This window comes from Anabas testudineus, chromosome 7, assembly GCF_900324465.2.
Source record: "Anabas testudineus chromosome 7, fAnaTes1.2, whole genome shotgun sequence".
NCBI classification, from domain to species: Eukaryota; Metazoa; Chordata; class Actinopteri; order Anabantiformes; family Anabantidae; genus Anabas; species Anabas testudineus.
This window is the reverse complement of record NC_046616.1, coordinates 21,852,689-21,874,232: the sequence shown is the minus strand read 5'-3', so window position 1 is coordinate 21,874,232 and position 21,544 is coordinate 21,852,689. Positions and strand designations below refer to the sequence as shown.

At 39.5% G+C, this 21,544-nt stretch overlaps 1 protein-coding gene across 2 annotated transcripts in view; it reads right to left on the bottom strand.

The window, feature by feature from the left end:
• LOC113167253 (formin-like protein 13) overlaps window positions 1-21,544 on the bottom strand; it is a 31,816-nt gene that overhangs the window by 8,582 nt on the left and 1,690 nt on the right. The window contains exons 3-15 of one of the 2 annotated variants that reach the window (XM_026367696.1): window positions 21,306-21,380; window positions 20,371-20,544; window positions 20,115-20,272; window positions 18,831-19,019; window positions 18,066-18,726; window positions 17,433-17,595; window positions 11,913-12,024; window positions 9,510-9,600; window positions 6,078-6,164; window positions 3,130-3,282; window positions 1,318-1,447; window positions 1,147-1,179; window positions 675-772 (exon numbers count right to left, since the gene is read on the bottom strand). In XM_026367696.1, the coding sequence (XP_026223481.1) occupies window positions 675-772; window positions 1,147-1,179; window positions 1,318-1,447; window positions 3,130-3,282; window positions 6,078-6,164; window positions 9,510-9,600; window positions 11,913-12,024; window positions 17,433-17,595; window positions 18,066-18,726; window positions 18,831-19,019; window positions 20,115-20,272; window positions 20,371-20,544; window positions 21,306-21,380 (2,124 nt within the window). The remainder of the gene's footprint in view (window positions 1-674; window positions 773-1,146; window positions 1,180-1,317; window positions 1,448-3,129; window positions 3,283-6,077; window positions 6,165-9,509; window positions 9,601-11,912; window positions 12,025-17,432; window positions 17,596-18,065; window positions 18,727-18,830; window positions 19,020-20,114; window positions 20,273-20,370; window positions 20,545-21,305; window positions 21,381-21,544) is intronic. The other variant, XM_026367697.1, reaches the window with a different exon arrangement.

Genomic DNA, 21,544 nt, shown 5'->3' with positions numbered 1-21,544 from the left:
TGTTTTTAACATAACACATAAACTCATAACTTTTATCCTCAACTAATATTACAAAACTGAAAATAACTAATACTAACAAAAAATAATAATCAACTAAAATAAAATACATTTGAGATGATAAAAAACTGAAATGGTGGAACTAACTATAACTAAACTGAGACTGAATCAAAAAATCCTGTGAAAATACATTTTGAAAATATAAAATTAGAACCTTGCCTGGCATCTCTGAACTCAGAAGTGATCAGCACTTAATGTTGTCTCTGATCAGTGCATAATCCTACAATATACAATAAATAATTCTGCACAAAAAGTTATTATACTGTGGCACTTTTAAAATATTTTGATGCTAACTTGAATAATTTGATTGCAGTATTTATATATTGTGGTGTTGCTATTTTTTGCAGAAAAATATCCACCATTGTATGTGTGATGTGGCTAAAAGTGATCTTTTAGCCACCTGGCTGGCTGAGACTGATCCTCTCTCTCAGATGTCCACCTAATTCACACCAGTAAAAGGCATCAATGTATCAAAACCAAACAGTAAACCACGGTAAACATTTAATTTGGTCGAAAGTGTTGAATTTAATACATTTTACATTATTTTTATATGTATATTTACAAGTACCTTTACATAATACATTAATAAATAATGAGCAAAGGCTTTTCTCTCTTACCTTCAGGTCTTTGAGGAAGTTCGGGGGATGAACTCCAGCATTTCTCTTCTTGCAGGTTTTCCTATACTGAATGACTTTCTGCAGTTCATTCTTCAGGACTGAAGCAACACAGACACAAACACACAAACCATCCATCATATTTCACCACTAGAGCAAATAGCTGCTTTAAATCAGATGCTGTCTCCTGTGTGATCCTGTGAAGTGCAGTCTTTGTGCTTGTGGCAACTGTTTGTACGCCATAGTATAGACAGTATATTGGCTGGAGCCCATAAACTCCCTGGACAATGAGATCACAGTGCTTCAACAAAGTATACTGAAACTACAATTACAGAAAGATCTAGTAAATGTTACTATTACACTTCTTCACAAAGAGCTTGCATCAGCGCAAAGAAGGAAGGTCAGTATTACAGTGATCTCAGCATATTTAAGATCAACAGTCTTCAGAGACAGTAGTAAAATGTGATCCACTCACCATCTACTTCTGCGGTCAAGCCTTTAATGGAAGCTAACCAAAAGAAAGAAAAAAAAAAAGAAACAGTAACACACAAACACAGAAAATACACGTTTCACTTAACAGACCTCAGTTGAAAAGAACCACAGTGATTTTTTTTTCAGGTTTGATCAAATCTTGATTAGCAAATACCTCCAGGGACAGTTTCAAATTCTGCCAACTCTTGGGTAAAAGTGGCCAAGCACGGTTCATGCAACATGATCTGCTCCACAAGGGCATTCAGCAAGGTGAACTTCTTGTCTCTCCCACGTAGCTGGGAGAGCTGGGGATGGAGAAAACACACAATAAAAAAGGGCAAGGTTTGGAAAAAATGTTAGCCCCTGCTGTACAACACAATGACTAATAACAGCAGCACACACAGGTGTGATGCCGTGGAAATGCAGTTTCAGTAACTGAAGCAGCAGTAACTGTCATTGCTTCTACAATATGTTATATTTTTATAAAACAGTAATGATGACGGTTAAATTCAAGTCAACTTCGTGGTGCCACATAATTGAAATGCAAGAGGGACCTCTCCAATCCTGTGACAGGCACTCATAGTCTTTTTCTAGGTTATGTTGTTTACCAATTTAAGGTCTAGGTGAGCCTCCGAGGACTATATAAACAAGACATGCACCAAGTATTGATGCTCACAAGTGAAAAAAAAACAAGACCCCAGAAAAGATCTGAGATAACCTCAGTGCATTTTTGTTGGAGGCAGACAGCCATTAATTTGATGAGAGTCTGTCTCAAGCAGCAACAGTTTACTCTTCTCAATTAGACTTGGAAACACCTCTGAGGGAACACAAGGCCTTGGCTTCATTAAATGCAGCAGAGGACCTTTTAGTTCTATGCCAGGAGCACTGCCCCTTAAACCTTCCCAAAAGAAGGACTTGCACACAAAAGAGTGGTTCAAACTAAATTCAGGGGAAGGCAGGAAATAATCTTGCAAACCCCAGACAACAGTAAAAAGTGTGCACCCATAAACTACTATTCCTTAATGGTAGACATATAATATCTTCACCGGGCAAAATGCTGTTGCCATGATGTGGAATATTTTATATTCTTTAATTAAAATAGACTATTTGTAATTTGAGATTTGGAGGTGCCACTAAATTTGTACATTCTGTTACCCAGACACTAAGCCCTTGTGTATGAAGGGTTAATAATTCTTGTTTGAAAGTCACAGAGCTCAGTTAAAAGATGCTAAATTACCTCAAAGGAACAGAAAACTAACTAAAAAAAAAACAAATGATGATGAACGGTTGAGAAACAAGAAGTAACTATCAAGAGATGAAAAATACAAAAAAAAAAACCAAGTACACACATTATAAACCTAAAGAGACAAAATTAAAAGAGTGAACCTGGACCTAGAACACAATCCTAACTAAACAAACTGACATAAAATAACCAGAAACAGAAATGGCCGCAAACTATGTGGCAGACTCATTTGTAGCTATTTTCAGTCTGGAGATCCTATATAGACATGGTGGGGGGGCTTTTACCTCTCTGTGCCCAAGAAAGCCACTTTCTCATTATTCCCCATCTGATTTCCCCAGTTTTATGCTACGGTAAGCTAATTAAGTGTCTGCTGTACATTTACACGTTTCCCAGTGTTATTGATCTTCTCTAACTCTTGACATGAAGGCCAATAGGCGTATCTCCCAAAATGTCAAACCACACGTTTAAATAAGTCAGAAAACAGACACACAAAACATCCACAACCTATGACCAACTGCAACTTAAAGACGGTTTACAGTAAACATTCAGCCACCACGTTGGCCACACATACAATCACACAACTCTCAGAAATACCTGAGTGAACCTGAGCGACTACAGCACGAGGAACAAAGGAGAAAATTGAAAGAAGATGCACAGAAGCCCTGCTGTGTATATCAATGAGTAGTCTTATTAGCCTATCGCTGCAACTCAATCAAAGGTCAGGCAACAGTGGTGGAGTCATACTTTAGTCAAGGAGGAGAGGCGGAATCCCTTGGCCTTTTCCTTTCCGGCGTTCTCGTTGAGGTAATTGCCAATGGCGAGGAGGTACTCCAGCACGACAACAAATGACCTGCAGTTGCACAGCTGTGTGCACATTCTGATCTTCTGGTTAATCAGCTGGAACACAAACACAGGGGCACACAGCAAAGTCATTTTGTTTCTGTAATCCAACCACATACAGGCTCTCACATTCATTTCTGCCACACAACAATTTTGCGAGGCTGAATCTTGTTTTGGGGGCTTTCTGTACTGACAAAGTGCAGGCAAAAATAACTCCAGGCTTCAGTATTTTACATTATAAAGATAAACAGTCATCTCACACAGCACCTCATTTGACCTCATGAAATGAATAATCAGGGCCTTGTTGTTTGTCAAGATTATTATTTAGTATGCAATTGTGTCAAGTAGAAATATCCCTCTAGAATATTGCCCAATTTCCCTGCTTAACCAGCTCTGAACAGATCCTGTTGAATATGGATAGAAATCCTGCTGAAAAACCAAAAAGAAATAAAAGTGGGATTTTAGGTTTTGCCAATAGTGTGTTGGAGGAGAAAGGAGTCGATGCTGTGGGAATCAAAGTCCTTGACAAAGAGTTAGCTATTCCAAATAAGGTCCATGCCAGCCAGCAACAACACTCACACCATATGCTCCTGTTTTAAGAATAACTTCCCCAAACCTTCCAGTGGGACAGCCTCAATTACAGAGAAGAGAAAGCAGACAGTGTATCCAGCTACATTATATCATCTGGCTTTGCACAGGCTATGTGTACCAACATGGCACATGACTGTCCTGTAGCTTGTATAAAAGATAACTGAAACTGTCCAGCTCAAGATGGATATCGTATTTGGTAATGTACACCAGGAAACTGTGTAACTTCTATAGAAGAAATCATAATCGTGATAGCATATGCCACTCATTAACAGTGAAATTAAATATTTATATTAAAAAGCTTTTTTTATGTGATCCTGTGCTAAAGAAACTTGCAAAGACTTGGTTGGGTGGTCAGCCATCATCTCCCCTGCAGGCTCTCCAATGTCTTCAGCAGTGGAGACATCATATCAAGCAGTGATGGAGTCAGTGAGGATGGACTCACTGATGATGATGATTGACTGATTGAGCTTGACAGGTTATACTTTCTCAGGAAGTGTGTAATCTTCTGCAGCTTCTATGTTAAGGAACTGATCTTCTGCTCCCACTGAGGGTCCTGGGTTGTTGTAATGCTCAGAAAACAGAAGCTTTCTCTGGTGATCCTCACAGGAAGATGGAAGCAGGTGGTGCTATATCCTTTCTGAAATCCACATGTATCTCCAGTGTTTTCATAGAGCTGTTTTGACTTCTGTTTAATTGTCGTGCCTTGAATTACAAAAAGGAGGTGACACAAATTGAACTGCTATGTGGAAATGCGACATTTTGTCTGGATCCCGTGCAGCTTAGCATCCCGGGGACAACTTGTTGTCCAGATCTCTGTCTAGAGCAAGAATCCTGGTTGTGTAATACAGACCTGTCCTTCTGGCAGTAAAGTATAGCATTAACAAGCACACGGCAGGTGAGAAACATCCCGCAGGTGATGACCTCTCCATTTTCTCTCCTCAAGCTGTGTCTATCAGTTGGCCAGTAATAATCCTCTATATTGTTCAAGCCTAGAGATATCATGTCAAGGAATCAAAGGATTTAAAGCACCGTGCAACAGAAAGGAGCCTAACCTCTGTATGTTTGAACATGTGGTGTTGTAAGACAGTGGCACACGCCGCTGTGGGTTGTAGATGAAAGAGACGCACACACTTTGTCACAGATTACCTGCATGCTTGATCGAAAAATGTCGGTAAATCCAAAAGCGGTGGCAAGAGAAACAAACATCAGACAGAAAAAGCTAACAGTACGTTTAATGAAACTGCTAATCTTTCTTTTCAAGTCATCTTCCCAGGCAGACAGAGAAAAATTACTGTCACAGTCAACACATTACAGCGCCATCACTCTCATCCATTGTTTCGCTTCGTTCTCAGACAGTCAGCAGACGAGAGATTAGGGCAGAAGCACTGGTGCTGAAAGAAACAGAAGCATTAGAAACTCACAAAAAAAAAAAAAACTACGAGGCAGGAGCTCAGTGGTATTCTTGTCTTACTGTAATATCTTCACACCCTGCGGTCCCCAACGCCAAAAACCCACAATTCTCAATAAGAGTGTTAACAATTAGTGTGACTAATGATGAACCTGGCATGTCGAGATAGTCACACTGCACCAGCCTTAAACAACTGGCTGGATGCTTAAGGGTTAAATGAGCTCAAAATAATGTATAAATATATATTTAAATTATAACTTTTCATTTAGTTTTTTCAGGTATTCACTTATCAGTTCCCATATTTGTCCACAACTTTGCAGAATGGAGTTTCATTTATGAATTTTTCCACAGTTCTTCCTTGTAAAGACCCTAAAGTGGGCTGAATTGTGCTTCTGTTAAAGATAAAAACTTTGCATGTTTAACACCACCTACAGAAAAATGGACCTTGATTTGATTAGGATCCATCTTTTCTTCTCCGGTAAATGAAGAGAGGGGTCTTAAAGTGCCTCTCATGCCTCCCTGATTTCAAGACTCTTTACCGTCCATCAAACAGAACAGAAACTACTTCGCCCAGCACTTCAACATAAAACTCAGAGTGGAGCGAAAAAGCCTTTCATGTCTTAATGTCAGTTTGTCCCCAGATGTTCTTTTCATTTATGTCTAAAGCCACGCTGCATTTGAACATTAGCATTTGCATTGTAGAATAAATTTGCATGTTCATGTTTCTTGGTGTACTATGGTGACTGTGGTTTTACCAGTTTGTTTCAGCTCGCGGGAACGAGGCAGACTTTTAAACAGCTTGACGTGTTATTTGACCTTTGATTTAACTCTGTAGGTGATCAAGTAAACTCACAGGCTGCAGGTCGTTCATGCTGATCGGGAGCTCTCGTAGAGTCAGCAGCATGTTGAGTTGTGTGCTCACGTTGGGGATGTTGCACAGCTGTAACAGGGAAAAGATGTATGTTTAATAAGCTGTGTGTATACAGGAGAGAGTGCAATTACCACATCATCACACAACCTATTTCCATGTGATTATACAGAATTATGTTTAAAAAAAAAAGTGCTGCTGGGAGATACAGCCGTTCGAAGGCTGCAGCTTGTTCTCACACACTCAAGTTCTTTGGTGAGATTACCTCAGGCGAGAGGAGAGTGCTGCGGGCCTGTCGACTGCCTGATTTAGCAGAGAAACTGAAGGCTTGACACCTTGAAACGATTGGCTGAGCTGCCTATTCGACCTTTGTGTCGGTGCTAACCTCTAATAAATCACTCCACATTGTCAGACCATCTCGCTCGCGCTCAGATACTGTCTCCCGAAAGCTAAAGGGCATTTGTTCTGATGGATAGCTAAGGAAAAATATTAGAATTAGTGTTATCAACTCATAGACTGTAATCATTTGGCTATTTCTAAAAAAAAAAAAAGTCCCAGAATGTGCCATCTTCCACCCTCTCCAGCACCGTGCTCCTCATGTTGTCACATTTTCTGACACATTTTGAATTTCTAATGGGAGGTTAACGGCTCGCACTGAATCCATGCCAAGGTAACACAGTTGTAATTTAATTCGTCCTGGACTAAAACTGTGCTCATAGCATAACGCACTGACTAAACACATTCTCAGGTGTGAGATTTTAGCTTCAACACTAATACAATCAGCTCCATAAGTACTTCAACAGTGACAGAGAGTTTTGTTTTATTATTTTGTCCCTGAATTCACCACTGTGGATTTATGTTAAGGGCTTGCACTGCAGCTGTCTTCACTTCCTGCTCGCTCTTAGGCCTTCAGTTTTGTCTTGATGCATAAATTATTACTTTGTATTTGTAGGAAAAAATGATTCAATTTGTGTTTATGTTAGCTTGTCCAAATGAGCCCCTATAATTGCAGGTATGTCAATAGAAATAGCTATAAATTATATTTTTGACCCAACCCTTAAAATAAAACTGACAGTCTATACTTGTAGCCAAACTAACAAAATTGTGTGACTGCTATATAAATGATGATTTTATAAATTGTATGAAATCTGTTCTCAGATGTCACTTAAGTCATCCACAGGCATCCTGACAGGAACGTGTTTACACAAAACTGCAGAACAAGACAGACTCTTCCCATTCGTCTAAGGCGAACAAGGGAAGAGATGTGTCTGTCAGCTTCGTATTTGTGACGTGGAAGTGTATATGCTGCTATCCAGCTGTCTGCTTGTGTAGACGTCATACCACGTCTGACACACAAAGTGCAGCTTGGGGCTGCCCCAGAAGCTGAACAGTTAAGGCACATGCCATATAACTGTAACATCCTGGGTTTGACTCCAGCTGGGGTTTTTTGCTGCATGTTGTACCTCACATCTCAGCTTTTCTTTACTGTCTCCTTTCTTCACTTGACTCTATTGAATAAAGGCAAAAATACCAAAAAGTATTTATAAAAAAAAAATGTGAACATACACACACGACCAAAGCTGCTGCTGTTGCTCTGCTGACATGCTTCTCATGCTACCTTTTCTCTGTGGACACAGTGAAGGCAGTGTCTGTATTGGAGCGTTCAAATTTGAAATGTAGTTTGCTGATAAAACTTCATCTACTATAATGTCATTTTAAAAAATCCACAAATGAATATAAAGTAATGTTTGTGGCATGTGAACTCATTTCTATTATCAATAACAAAATGAAAGGCGGGCGACTCTACAGGTAACAGCAATGAAGAAAAGTAAGGCTGATTAATAAGTGTCCACAATCTTAATCACTATTGTGTTAATTTAGAAGTGTCTATTATACCCTAGTACATGGATTAATGAATGAGGGTGATTTCAGACACAGCAGGCTTATAACCACACTGGGGCTATACTTACACACAGCTTCAAGCTCTGCCAATGCTTGTATGCTCGTGTTAAGCAGGTATATTGTTTACCATGGTCGACATCTTAACTCAGCATCTTATTTTATAGCAGAAATCTTCAAATTGTCTTTTCAATTTATTGATAGGACCCCATCACATATGGGTAGAAACTAACATTACATTACTATAAATGTTTAATTGTCCAGTCTGCTTTAGAAAGCAACAAATATCCAACTTCAAGGGGCTGAAACTGAGGTTTTTGTGGACTGATGCCACAAAAACTGATGTTGTTGTTGAGACAGACTAAAACTAAAACTGTCAACCTCATGGTGGTGTGAGAAGAAAAGTAGGCCTCATTCTCATTGACTGTACAATGAGAATGAAGAATGAATTTCTTTTGCCACTGATTTTTTAAAGGGCAATTTCACTGACTTTCACTGACTAACATGTGTAGTATGAGGAACTAGATGAAATGATCTGCAATAACTTCTTCTAACTGAAAATATCCTCCAGATTACATCATATGGAGGAGTTAGTGGCAGATGCATATTTTTAAATAGGAAAGGTAGAGAGTGCTGCTATTTATATGCATGGGATATACTACTCCACCAACTAGAACCACAGAAAACTAAATCAGCAAAGTTGCCCTTTAATGTTTTTCAGTCTAGCAAATATTGCAATAGACTAGCATTGCTATCACTCGAGTACCCCAGCAAACCATGGGAACATCACACATGTTGGTTTACAGTGTGGTACATAGAGCAGTGGAGGTTGAATCTCCAATAAGAGGCAATTTAATTCCAAGTAATAATGATGCTAAAATTGTGATGATTCATGAAGAATCTTTCATTTTCTTTAATAATTTAATGAGTTTTAATGGGGAGAATGCGTGGAATGAATGAAAATTACAGAACATTAGATTTTGTGGAGGGGGGGGGCCGTGAGTGAGGAAGCACGTGTAGTATTAGGAGTTTCAACTGATAGTATTTACATTTCTATAAAGTGCAAGATTTCAAAACCTGTTTAATTGGCAACAGTAAAGACAACAGACTATGTTGTCTGTTGTCATTCAAGCTGACTGCTACAGATATGCAGGCATGTGTCTCAAGAAGTAAATGTGGTTTCCATAGGCAATGCCACCCTGTCTCTTACATATGAAATCCCTTATGTCTGGTGTAAAATATTACTGAGAAGCACTGTGGGCTTATCCTGCTGTTCATCTGTTACCCCTCCAGCAGCCTTGAGCCAACCACACATGGGTCAGATGACTGCCAGGCAAGCTGGAAGGTGATAAGCTCTTGTCCTGGCATCCACAGTGTGTGAATGAGCAGGCAAGTGAATGAAGATACAAAAAGTCCTTTTAAAGGAAATATGTTAGTGCATTACATTCTGCTCGGGTCAGACTGTCGCAAGTCAAATCCAAAGCACTTTCCAATCTTGAACTAAGCTAAACACTGTACCTCCATCATGTACCGGTCCACAATGTGCAGCTCCGTCACAGGTCCACTGTAGGATTTGTACATTTCCACATCATCCATGGTAGGGACATACCTTCGTCATAAAAAGATAAATAATATTAATAATATTGCTTGTTACATGTCCAGCAGATACCGTAAGATTATAAAATCTCTTAAAAGAATAAAATAAATATATATATATATAAATGGTCTTGAATATCTACTTTGTCACCTTGGTATATGTGACAGGATCCCACACACAATTGTGTGTAAGAACAGTTTTAGCTGGTTTTGCTGTGATCTTTACGCAGGTTTGATATGGTCACATTCAGTTGCAAAAATTTTTATAATTTAAATGCTCGGGGTCACTTGCAAATGTCATCGTTAGCAGATTGTTTTTAATGGATCAGAAATATGGTTTAGACATTCCTAATGTGGTTATCGTAGCTGGAAATGTGTTGTTCTCAATGGGATATCTGAACAAGTGAATAGCGGTCCATCATCAGCAAACAATAGCTTTCAATGGAAAGTTGTGTATCCTTATGCACGTTTACCAATGTAAAAGAATAATTGATCATATTATTATTAAAACTGTCAGTTGATCAGTTTAATTATTTATCAATTATTTTCTGAAGTTTGTTTAGAGATACTAACTATTCATTGTGCACAAAATATACAGTTAAAAATCAGCACTTAGCCTCGTCCTTTACTATTACCCCTTTGAGGCTTCACATCAAACTGGACACATGAACACTGTTGTCTAAGAAGAATTAGAATAAACACAAAAACTATCACACATGCTTAAAGCTAACCATCAACATAGAGAATGGAGAATGGCTTGGCAACAATCACAAAAGTAGAAACATTCAGCCCAGAGCTCATGTCTGTAGATGCATTGTGAATATTTTCTTTAAAAGGTTAAAGAGGGCAGGTTGAGAATGTACAGCTTCGTCTCACAGTCTGATGTACATGAAGGTTTTAATGAAATTTCGAACTGAATTTAACCAATATATTCAGAATTTTGAATTCTTAAACTACCATGTCGCCTGATCATTTTCGAACCATAAAAAATGTCCTTATTTCTGCATAAATTTGGCCTAAAAATTCTGTTTTTAGTGTGGTTTTATTAGTAACTCTCTTCTTGCAAATGTAATGGGTAATGGCAACAGTCTTTTAGGACTTAGGCATGAACATCTGTACATTTACCACACTGCAACCAGTGAGTGATATACGCACTAAATATTTTGGGGATCTTAAAAAAAATGCCATATTGAAAATCATATTTATAAAGCATACATATTTTCATGCTGCTCATTTTGCAGTATGTTCAAATGGGAGGAACAGAACGTACAGTAAGATGTGAGTGTATGCAAACAGGTACATGGCTTCACTCATGGTTTCTGTTCTTACAAAGACTTTTTGGTCTTGAAAGACCAGAAAGCTTTAAGGAGTGTACCTGCAAAACATCATTCAGACATGGTTAGATGGATATAGACCTATAGGTTGATGTTAAAAATTGAAGTCACAATGTTGTTTCTTATTCTGTCACTCTACTTTTCCATTTTAACCCTTGCCCCTTTATGCCGCCATCCCATGGCCTTTAGAAAGGCAAGTGATTAAAAGCCAAGTAGCGCTGATGGTCCTCGTCAGCTTCAATATAGCAACAACACGCTGATGGGAACAGCCATTTATTCGCTTGCACTGAATTTGAACCCCCGCTCGTCTTAAATTGCACTTCCTGCTTCTGTCATTTCCATGCGTTCTGACCTCAAACCAGAGACATTCACTTTTTCATGAGCCAGGCTACAGTATGTGCCACTAGAGTAGCACCGGTCATTAATATTGCAGCACCTGTTGAGAGTGGTTCTTCCAAGATTGTATTCCTCAGGCCTACGCCACAGCACATTAAAATATATATTACATTTTCATAGAATAAATAAAACTCTCCACGTAGTATATTAGATCACTAACCTTCCAGGGTTCAGCATCCAGAGTCACTGAGTAAACTGCAGGTAAGAATCACGAAGCATTTTACCCACTTTCAGTGCTATATTCCTGGGGGCATGTCAATAGTTTCCATCTCCATGAATAACCCAAGATGAAACTTTTATTAGTAAGCTGCTCTGGTAAAAGGTTCTGGCATCTGCTCTTTATCATTAAAACACTGTTGTGCAAACCGTGCGTCCTTCTCACATGTACTGGCTGTGGTTTCCCCTGTATTCATGTTGCCCAAACTGTCCTAACGTTCCCTGTTGTTGCTAGTTTTCAAAGGTTTTATCAGTGAAAATGAAAACCTGCATCAACTGCCCGTGCACTTAGGTGCGAAAAGACATTCACCTCTCAGCTTTGGCTGTGGCATTATTGGGGATGAATACAAATCAGTGTTTTTTTGGCACAAAGTCATACCTCCTTAGAGAGGTGATGTGCTCATCAGACAGGCCTCCATCTTCCTTGTTAATGATGAACAGTTTGTCCTTCAGTTCTCCCGGCTGCACTGGGAAACTTTTGAGGAAAATGTCTAGAAGAACAATAGATTAGAAAAAAAGAAGTCAACACACTCAATGGTACATGAAAGCTTTCCTCTTGACAGATAGTCTTCTTATCCTGCGATGAAATGACTCAAAAAGCATTGTGAAGACAAAGGGTCCTTTGCTTAATTACTTTCTCTCATGCCTAAGGGAAATGCACAAATTTGCATTCTGTTGAGTCAAAGCTAATGTGTTTTTTTTTTTTTTTTTTTTTTTTTTTTTTTTGGTTTAAGAGAAAATGTCTCTGCATAATTTAGGAAGTGATAGAAGCCTTCATTAGGTGTCAGGAATTTTAGACATGTATGTAAAATACACGGTGAATTTGACAAAATACAGTTGAGTCAGTCAGACACTCAGGCATTGATTGGCTGACACAATTTACTTTTTCCTCTGAAGTATCACATCCAACGTTCTTTTGTTGAGTTGTGCAGTTGTCAACTAACTTGCAAAGGAAACTTTTTCCTAAAGTGGAGCTCATGAATTCCTTACATCAGATATTCTGTCATGTACTCCTCTTTAGTCATGGTCTAAAGCAAACATACAAATTATGGTTTTATTTCTGCACTGCCTTTTTGTCAGGAGTTTGAAGAGAAGACATCACTCATGCATATGGTAAATGTGGTCGATTGGACTGTATATTTCTGTCAAAACCCAACCAGAACCTGACAAGGATATTGTATTTTATTCCAAACCCTACCCAATCCCAGTTGAGTTTATGTAGTGCTTATGCTAGTAAGTCCTTCTTGCCTTACTCTGAGGAAGACTAGTTTCTCCTGAACATTAAATTAAAGAAACATTTGAGTGCTTAAGTCGTCCATTTATTTGATTTGATTTAGCTTGAAATTTGACCTACCTAACTGAACCCAGATCAAACCTTACAAGAATCTGAACTTTTTGAATTTCTGCCTGGAATTCTAGTCCGGGAAAGGACCAGGCTACTAACTACTAATGAGTGAATAAAGTAATCATGTTAAATGAGAAGCATTTTAAAAGGTACAAAGCTGTAATCAACACGTCAAGTCCTTGACATTAAAGACCTGAGACAGTAATTCCCTCACCTGGATCAACAGAGGCTTTTGTGTCATTTTTTCAAACGAGGAATCACAACATCAGAAACAATGCTCAGCGCTACTAGTGTCCTCAAGAGTAGGGGTTAGGTTGTCTCATCTGGCCCGAAAGAACACACACACACACAAGTGCAAATGAAGCCCTTTGTTGATTGGCACTCGGACAAACTGGGCATTGCCCTGGCAAATTAGGGTATGGAGATGGAGAGCATGTCCCACTGGGCACGGGAAGCCACAGGTGTACTTTTAATTAGGAGTGCGACATTTCCAGTCATTAAATAGGCAGCATGCACTGAGCTCTCAAGATAAATAACCATGTTAGACAGTGGCATATTCGGAATAGAAAGAGTTCAGTTAAAATGCACAAAAAAAACAAAATAATTCAAAATTTTGCAGCAGGAATTTGCTTTGTTCTTTCATACCCCAGTAATCATTTCACAACCCTGCAGGTAGGTTTTGTTAAGTCTGGGAGGATCCCAACTCTTTAGCTAAGGACCTATTGTATAAAGTTAAAACTAGCTCCTAGATCTTTAGAAATCTCATTAGTTTGAGCCACAACACACTTCTACTATATTGTCAAAGATCAGACTTTGATAGTGAAGACCCAGTTTTCTCTCCTTTAAATAAGCCAGGGCCTCTGTTGATTGAGGCTTGATTGTCATCCAATCGATTGAGATATCCATCCATCTATTATCTCAACCACTTTTCCTTTTAAGGGTCACAAGGGTGCTGCTCTCAACTGAAACACCAGACTCTGATTACCTCTTCAAAATGAGCTAATAATGCCTCACACACTTTTACCACACACAAACATGTAAGCTTGGATCATTTTCCATACATCTTAACTGTTTTCTCTCTTAAGGGTCACAGGAGTGCTGGAGCTTATCCCAGCTGTCAATTGTTTAGAGGCGGGTAGATCCTGGAAAATAACTAGTCTATCACAGGACACACACACAGAGATTTTCACAATAAATATAATGAATAAGTCTATTTTTTGTCTAATTTGTTTTATGTGGTTCTCTTAAGAACCACAGTTTAAGTGTACACATCTTACATCATATGTATGTGGAGGCAATTCAAAAACCTTCAAGCACCATTGAATACTTAAAAGGGATTTCTTCCATCAGTGATTTCATCTAAGGTAAGGGACAACATTGTGGTGCCCTACTGAGAGGAACCTGTAGCAGCTATTAGTGTTATAAACTCTCACCACCACACACACACAAACTTTGCATCTCTGTGTTTCTTCTCCTACCTGCAAACAAGTAGGTATAATTCTAAATAATGCAATCAAAAAAATCAATACTTTCTACAGTGTTGTTGTCAAAGGTCTTTTGTATTCTTACAGGGCATTAAGGGGTGCTATAAATAAGTACATGGATAATTACAGCATTGTCCTATGGACACAGTAGATGTTCTTGTTCACCCACAAGGATCATGTTGAGAGGAAACCGCTCTAAACCGCAGTACAACAGTAATACAACCACCTGCTCAAGTCTTATTGCATCTGCATCAGCGTGTAAGTGCTGATAACGTAATGTTTTTACAGTCCCTCTGGACACAGTAAGCTATATACCTGATGCTAATTAACACTTTTGAGCTTGTTTGTTAATTATTGATCACATACTTGATACGTATAGGTGAGATTATCTGATGGAGGTGAAATCTGACTGCCTGCTGAGCTGTTGCTATCTTTGTGAAAACAATGCGAGATATTGCGAGAAGCAGTGTAATGGGATCAGATGAATAAATAGTGTAGCAAAGAATGAGACATGAGCTGAATAAACAGCACAAATTCTGACTGGTTGGTGGTGATAAACATGCAAACAAGTGCAGGGAGCGCGTGGAAGTGCGTCTGCATGACGGATGCCAAGAGATAGGGAGAGAGGGAGAAGAAGAGCAGTCCTATTAAAAGTGATTTTTTTTATGTTTGCCTTCAATTAAACTGAATCCTGAGGGAGCACTGTGTTTTTATAGTGTAAAATATCAGAAATCACCTCTGGACTAATTATGTTTTGGTTTTATTGCAAGAAATATAGATAGATAGATAGATAGATAGATAGATAGATAGATAGATAGATAGATAGATAGATAGATAGATAGATAGATAGATAGATAGATAGATAGATAGATAGATAGAAAGTATGTGAACCCCTTGGAATAATGACCTTCAAAAAGCTAATTGGAGTACATTGGAGAAAATTATTTTGAGGTTGTGGACTAGAGCTACTCTCACTGACACAAAACAGTCAAACTTTTTGAGTTTACCTCGCACAAGAAGAAGATGCTTATGTCAGCCATGCCTTGCCAAAAGAACATTTCAGAGGATCTTCAATCAAGACTTGTTAATTTACATAAAGCTGGAAAGGGTTACAAAGTGATTTCAAAGACTTTAGAAATTCACCAGTCTTCAGTTAGGCAAACAATCTACATATGGAGACACTTTGGGACTGTGGCTACTCTACTAAGAAGCATGCCAGTCAAAATTACCCCAAGAGCACAACAAACACTCATTAATGAGGTAAAGAAACAACCCAGAGTGACAGCCAAAGATTTGAAGGCATCATTGGAACTGGCTAAGATCTGTGTTCATGAGTCTACAGTAAGTAAAACATTGAACTAGCAGGGTGTCTATGGCAGGACACCAGTAAGGAAGCTGCTACTTACTAAAAAGAACATTGCTGCACAGCTGAAGTTTGCCAAAGAGCACATTTGATACTCCACAGCAGTACTGGCGAACTGTTTTGTGGATTGATGAAACTAAGATTGAACTATTTGGAAACAAAACATTTCTAAAATCATGAGCCATTTTCCTGTTAAGGTCAACTTACTCTTGTGCTTGGGATCATTGTCTTGCTGCATAATTCTCACATATGAGCGTCAACTCACAGACCTGACATTCTCATTCAGGATTCTCTAGTAGAGAGCAAAATTATTGTTTCCCTCACTCATGGCAAGTCCTCCTGGTCCTAGAGCAGCAGAGCATGCCCACACCTGACTCCTAGTTGGTATAAGATGACCTTTTTGCTTAAAAAAGAAAATACGATTAACATTTAAAACTTGTATTTTGTGTTTGGTTTCATGAGATTGTCTTATGTTAGATTTAGTTTGAAAGATTTCATTAGAGATACCCACAAAAAGAGAAGAAGTCAGGAGGGGGGTTGAATATTTGATCACAGTACTCTATGTATGTAGAATGACGCTACAGGTAAGTGCAACATTTCTGGATTTAGAATACTATACTACACTATATTTAAAAGTACTCTGTTGATACATAATTTTACTAGAGTAGCACTTCCAAATCATGACTGTCACTTGTAATGGACTATTGCTACTTTAGTAAAGAATAAATATGTGACTGCTTCCACCACTGCTGCTCAAATGTCACTTTCAATATTGGTGTTAATGGAACCAAAGCAGCAGAGACAGCACAACAGAGTTTCCCTTGTTCTTCAAATGTCTATTTTTTTCCACGGCTCGCAGCAGAAAGATGCATGGCCTCGGGTTGCCTGCAGGCTGCCATCACTCCGCTCCTGCTCCTGACACAACCAAAGTTTTCAGGTCAGGGAGAAGCACAAACTCTGAACGTTGTGCTATTCTGTATCAAGACAGGAAATCGCTGTTGTCGTCGCTCGGATTGCCTATTCATATTTTATGAACATGTGAACTCTAATTATATCGCCGGTCTGCACTCTCACATTGATTGCATTTAGCAGCCCGCCACCACCAGCTCCACCACCACATCTGTATCACTCCATCACAGAGCCTGCACCTCATGGAGAGGAAGCTTCTGAAATGTTCTCCCCTGGCTCAGATCTTGAACTACACAAGCCACATACACTCAGTTAATCAAAACTGAAAAGCCATTAGATGAGAAATAGAATATGTTCCACTTCACAATAGCTCTGCATTTTGCATGAGCACTTATGGCACAGCTAGACCGGTGATACACTGCCCCCTGCAGACACACGCGGATTATCCATGCATCTGCATATGGTCACAGTGATACTGTTTTAACCAAGGTTTTAAAAAACAACAAACTTGTTGTGTGTGTTTATAGACCTGCACCCCCCACCCTAACCACTAAAAGAGTTCTCAGGTCAGCTCTGTCATAAATGGGCATTTAAAGTGTAATTTAGGAAAATTACAGTGGAGAGATCCTGCAGACTCTTTCTATGTGTTGTCCCCCTCTGGTGGCGACTGAAGAGAGTACGTTTGTTTCACACCTTTTAAAATCTTATTCACTGTAGGAACAGACTCATTTACTTGTGTAAATCCGACAACGTGGAAATTATACTATTATTTTCAGCTTTCACTGTTGAGCCACTTACTGAAGTTGTGCGCAATCTTCTTGTTGAGCATAATGTGCTGGGTGTTACTCAGCTCAGCTGCACCAAACTTCCCCATATCTTTAATGGCAAATTGCTCACATAGGCGTGATGTGTCGATTTCAGGCCTCCCACTGCTGCCTTGTGTCCAAAATGATTTTGCAATCTGCCAAGAGACAAATTAATCCACCACTGAGACAATCCCATTTTAGGAGGGAATCAATGTCACATTATGCAGGAGCAACACTGGGAAAGCATGAACTGACAGAGAAAACAAACAATAATAATGATAATTATTAGAATAATTGTATTTCTTCAGTTATGCTCAGATTCCGCTAAATCTTTGTTTTCACAAACACGTGTTCACCCTTGTAATTCTTCCAGTCTCTACACAGTCTGTCAATAGAGAGGACCAAAGCATCCCGTTCACTCTGATCATAATAATAATTCCCAGCTTATGCAATATGAGAATTATGGAGTGTAATTAAGATGAAACTGACCTTTCTGTGTTTGTCAAAATAATAAATCAATAATGAATAATTTACACACATTCATTCGGAATGAATTAGCTTTGGATTTAACTGTGGTAATACAGTTATTTAGTGTCTTCTGGTGTAGGTTAAGTAAAAGTGTTACCTTCTCTGAACTGACTAGGTCCCAGTGGAAAGCCTTGGTGCATGGTTTTGTTAAATTTGCTTTGGCTTTGAAGAGTAAAGGTGGGGGAGGCGGGGCGCTCGGGGGTGGAGGCCCTGTCACAGCTGATGAGCCTGATTCGTGGGAAGGAGGCTCAGGGACTGTGGAAGGGGACATAGAGGCAGTTTGGGGGGGTGGAATTGGAGGGAGGGTGGGTGATGACGAGGCAACAACATCAGGAGAGGTTGGCAACGGGACAGGAGGCAAAACGTCACTTCCAGTAACTCCAGCAGCAGCCTTCCCACTCCTGCGAGGTTTAGGATGAGGCTTTGTATAATCGGCTGAGGGATGACTCGTGTCACCAGCTGATAAACAATCTTCACTAACCGAAGTGGAATCTGCATTTGCATTCTCAGCTGGAGGATAAATTATAGTCTTATTTTCGCCACTAAATCCACCGTTTGACTCAAGGTCTGTGTTGTTTTCCTCTGCTTCTTCAGTTATGCTATGATTCCGCTGAACCTTTGTTTTCATTAACACGTGTTCATCCTTGTACTTTTTCTTCCAGTCTGAACACAGCCTGTCAATGTCCTGGACCCAAGCATCCCGTTCGCTTTGAACAGCCTCTGGAGCACTTGTTTGCTCTGTTGCGGGTACCTTGAATCTGCAAGAAATCAAAAACAATGTGACTCATTTTTCCTTGAGATAAATCTCACAAGTGACACTTTGGGTCTATGGTGTATAATAATCTTCATAATCCTCACTCACTGGTACTCATTTTTGTGGGTGATCAGGCTGAAAGTGTCTGATCCTTGAAGTTTCTGAACACTGGTGTCACCATCTGACAGGTGAACCACAATGGACTCAGGCCCCGGGGCCGTTGCTTCGCTGTCTGCGGGGCCTTGTTTTCTGAAGGGGATCAAAGTTAGCTGGCCTGGGTGGAGCTGGGCGTCATATCTGGAACAAAACAGTAAAGGTAATATGCACCACAACAATAGGATCTTTGCTATTGTCCCAATGTTACATTCTGTTTATTCTTATTGTCATTATATACTGTTTAGCAGAAGAATACGGAATACGGCAAAGAGGCAAAATCTTTTACCAACAACTTAATAATTAGATGTTTTAGAACATAATCTCACTTTCCTTCTGTAAGTTATGTGAAAGTATCTGTCTGTTTACCAGCTATGAAGCTATAGTCAGGTGTCTGGTTAGCTTAGCATCAAAACAGCTAGCCTGGCTTTGTTCCAAGTCTGAAAAATCATGGTTACCAGCACCTGTGAAGCTCAATGAGTACAAAAAGTAGAGCATAGGGAGGTGGTGTAGGACAACTCATACACAGACACACAAGCAGAACAGGTTTATAGGAACTTGGAAAGATGACTAGTGACAGGCTTAGACAATCCGGTAACAGGTATCAGACTGAAACTGCAGGAAGTAGGTGCAAATACAGATGAATTTACAGTCGTGAGACCGTGATGACACAAGGCTGAATCAGGTTTCAGCACTTAATCCAGTGAGCATGCTTGTACTATGCTACAGCCATGTGCTTGTACTATTTAATGTTTTACAGTTTGCTTTGTGGGAGAACGGTGCCCTTTAAAATAGTATTTCTATTCAGAAATGACTTTGCTTATTGTCACTTCACCTGAACGTTTGACTTTGACTGTGCACAAGGGTGTACGTGCAGAGTTTGACACAGGAAGACAGTTTTCACATTCATCTGCTGCACAGGTACCTCTGAGCTTAGGATGCAGAAGATGTGTGAAACCTCCGAGTCTCCTAAGCTCACAATGGAATTTCAGTAAGGTAAAAGACACCTCGTGTACTGAAAGTTGAGTTTCCATAGCTTTGGGGTTTTCCATAAGGAGAAGATGTAATTTTGAGAATAATTAAATACTAATTTAGATTAGATTAGAGATCTTATCTGAGTGTGGGTCTGCAAAACATGCAAATCAATGTTCATCGCCATCTATGTTGGCACATTTGTTTAGTAACTGCCCCATCATAGCAGAGCCCCTGCACTGTAAAGACAGAAGGATGCAGCCGTACTTCACCCATTTGAAAGATGCCAGGCCTCCTCTGTGTAGTAACAAGTCGCCTTTCCGAATGCTCTGTGATGCTTGTGGTTGCTGACCAGTATCTGAATTTCTCTCCTCAGGATCATTGTATATGTTCCTATAAATGATCCGATTCACAAGCTGTATCATCTGTACAAAGGGAAAGAACGACATCAATGGCAGCTACTTGCCTGATTTCCATTCTTATATTTTGCAAATGACATGTTTCAAACAGAGTATACATTCACCTTTTGCTTGTCCTCTACTGATGTGGCCTCCAGCTCATAATCATGACGTCCCTTGAAGGAAATGGAGAACCTGGAGCCGACACCATCATCAGAACTCTTGACAATGGAGAAGGGGAGTTGTTTCTTAACGATGCCTTTCTCTATGCTGCACAGCATGCTGGTCTTGAAATCAATCTGGATGATTGTAATGACAACATTAGTGCGGTAGATACACCTCAACCAAACTAGTAGCACAGGTAAGCAGTGAATCACAATGTAGTTAAATACACTCAGTGTCATTCCCATCAGCCTCAGATGAACTCTGTGTTGAGTAGATTAGCATACAAGAATGCTTACTAATAGTAATTATATTTGTTTCAGTGATTTTGAAAGCTCATCATTTTATTCTCCAGTTACAGCAACTGAACAAGTGGGGTGGGATCAAATCCTTCAGCGGGGGCAGCTGGAGTCTGCTTCAACACATCGCTGGGTTTGGCTGTCCATACACTTTTGCTGTTTTGTTTGGGTAACATGCAACTTTATGTTCAGGTATAAAAGAGTTCCTCCACAGCTGTCTAGAATAATCTTGAAACCTTTTTTTATTATCATGCCCAGAGCCTGACTATTCAAACAGCAGGCCACTGTGGCGGGGCCATTTGCTGACACATTTGATGACGTTAGTCAAGTTATCAAATGTGGTTCCCTCTCTGACTAAGGGTTAGCCACTGGGTAACATTACATTGATTTTAGACCACAGTTAAGTAAATACGTTGTATGAGAAGTGATGGTTACATTTTCTCTTTTTCTTCCTCTAAACCAAACCACAGTTTGTCTTTATCTTTAACTTTACATTCTGTGGGTGTCGCACACAGCCACGAGCGTGGTTGTAGACTCTTTGCTTTCTTCTAATATTTCACGGCACATATTGTTAGACTAAACTTGTTTTTATAACTCACCTGGAGAATTCGCTTCTGCCACCTGTAGTGACTGTGCTTATAGACACTGAAGTTGTATTGCAAGGGTTGCTGCTCCTGCAACAACGGTTGAAAAACAAATCAAACGTCAGACGTAAACACAGAATGGGAAACACTTTCCACTGAACAATAGATATTGTTTTGCTTTGGTTGCTTCCTGCTGCAGTGTTTCTCAAAAGCTGTCCTCCACATTCCTTCATTAGTATAACTGTAGGCTAACC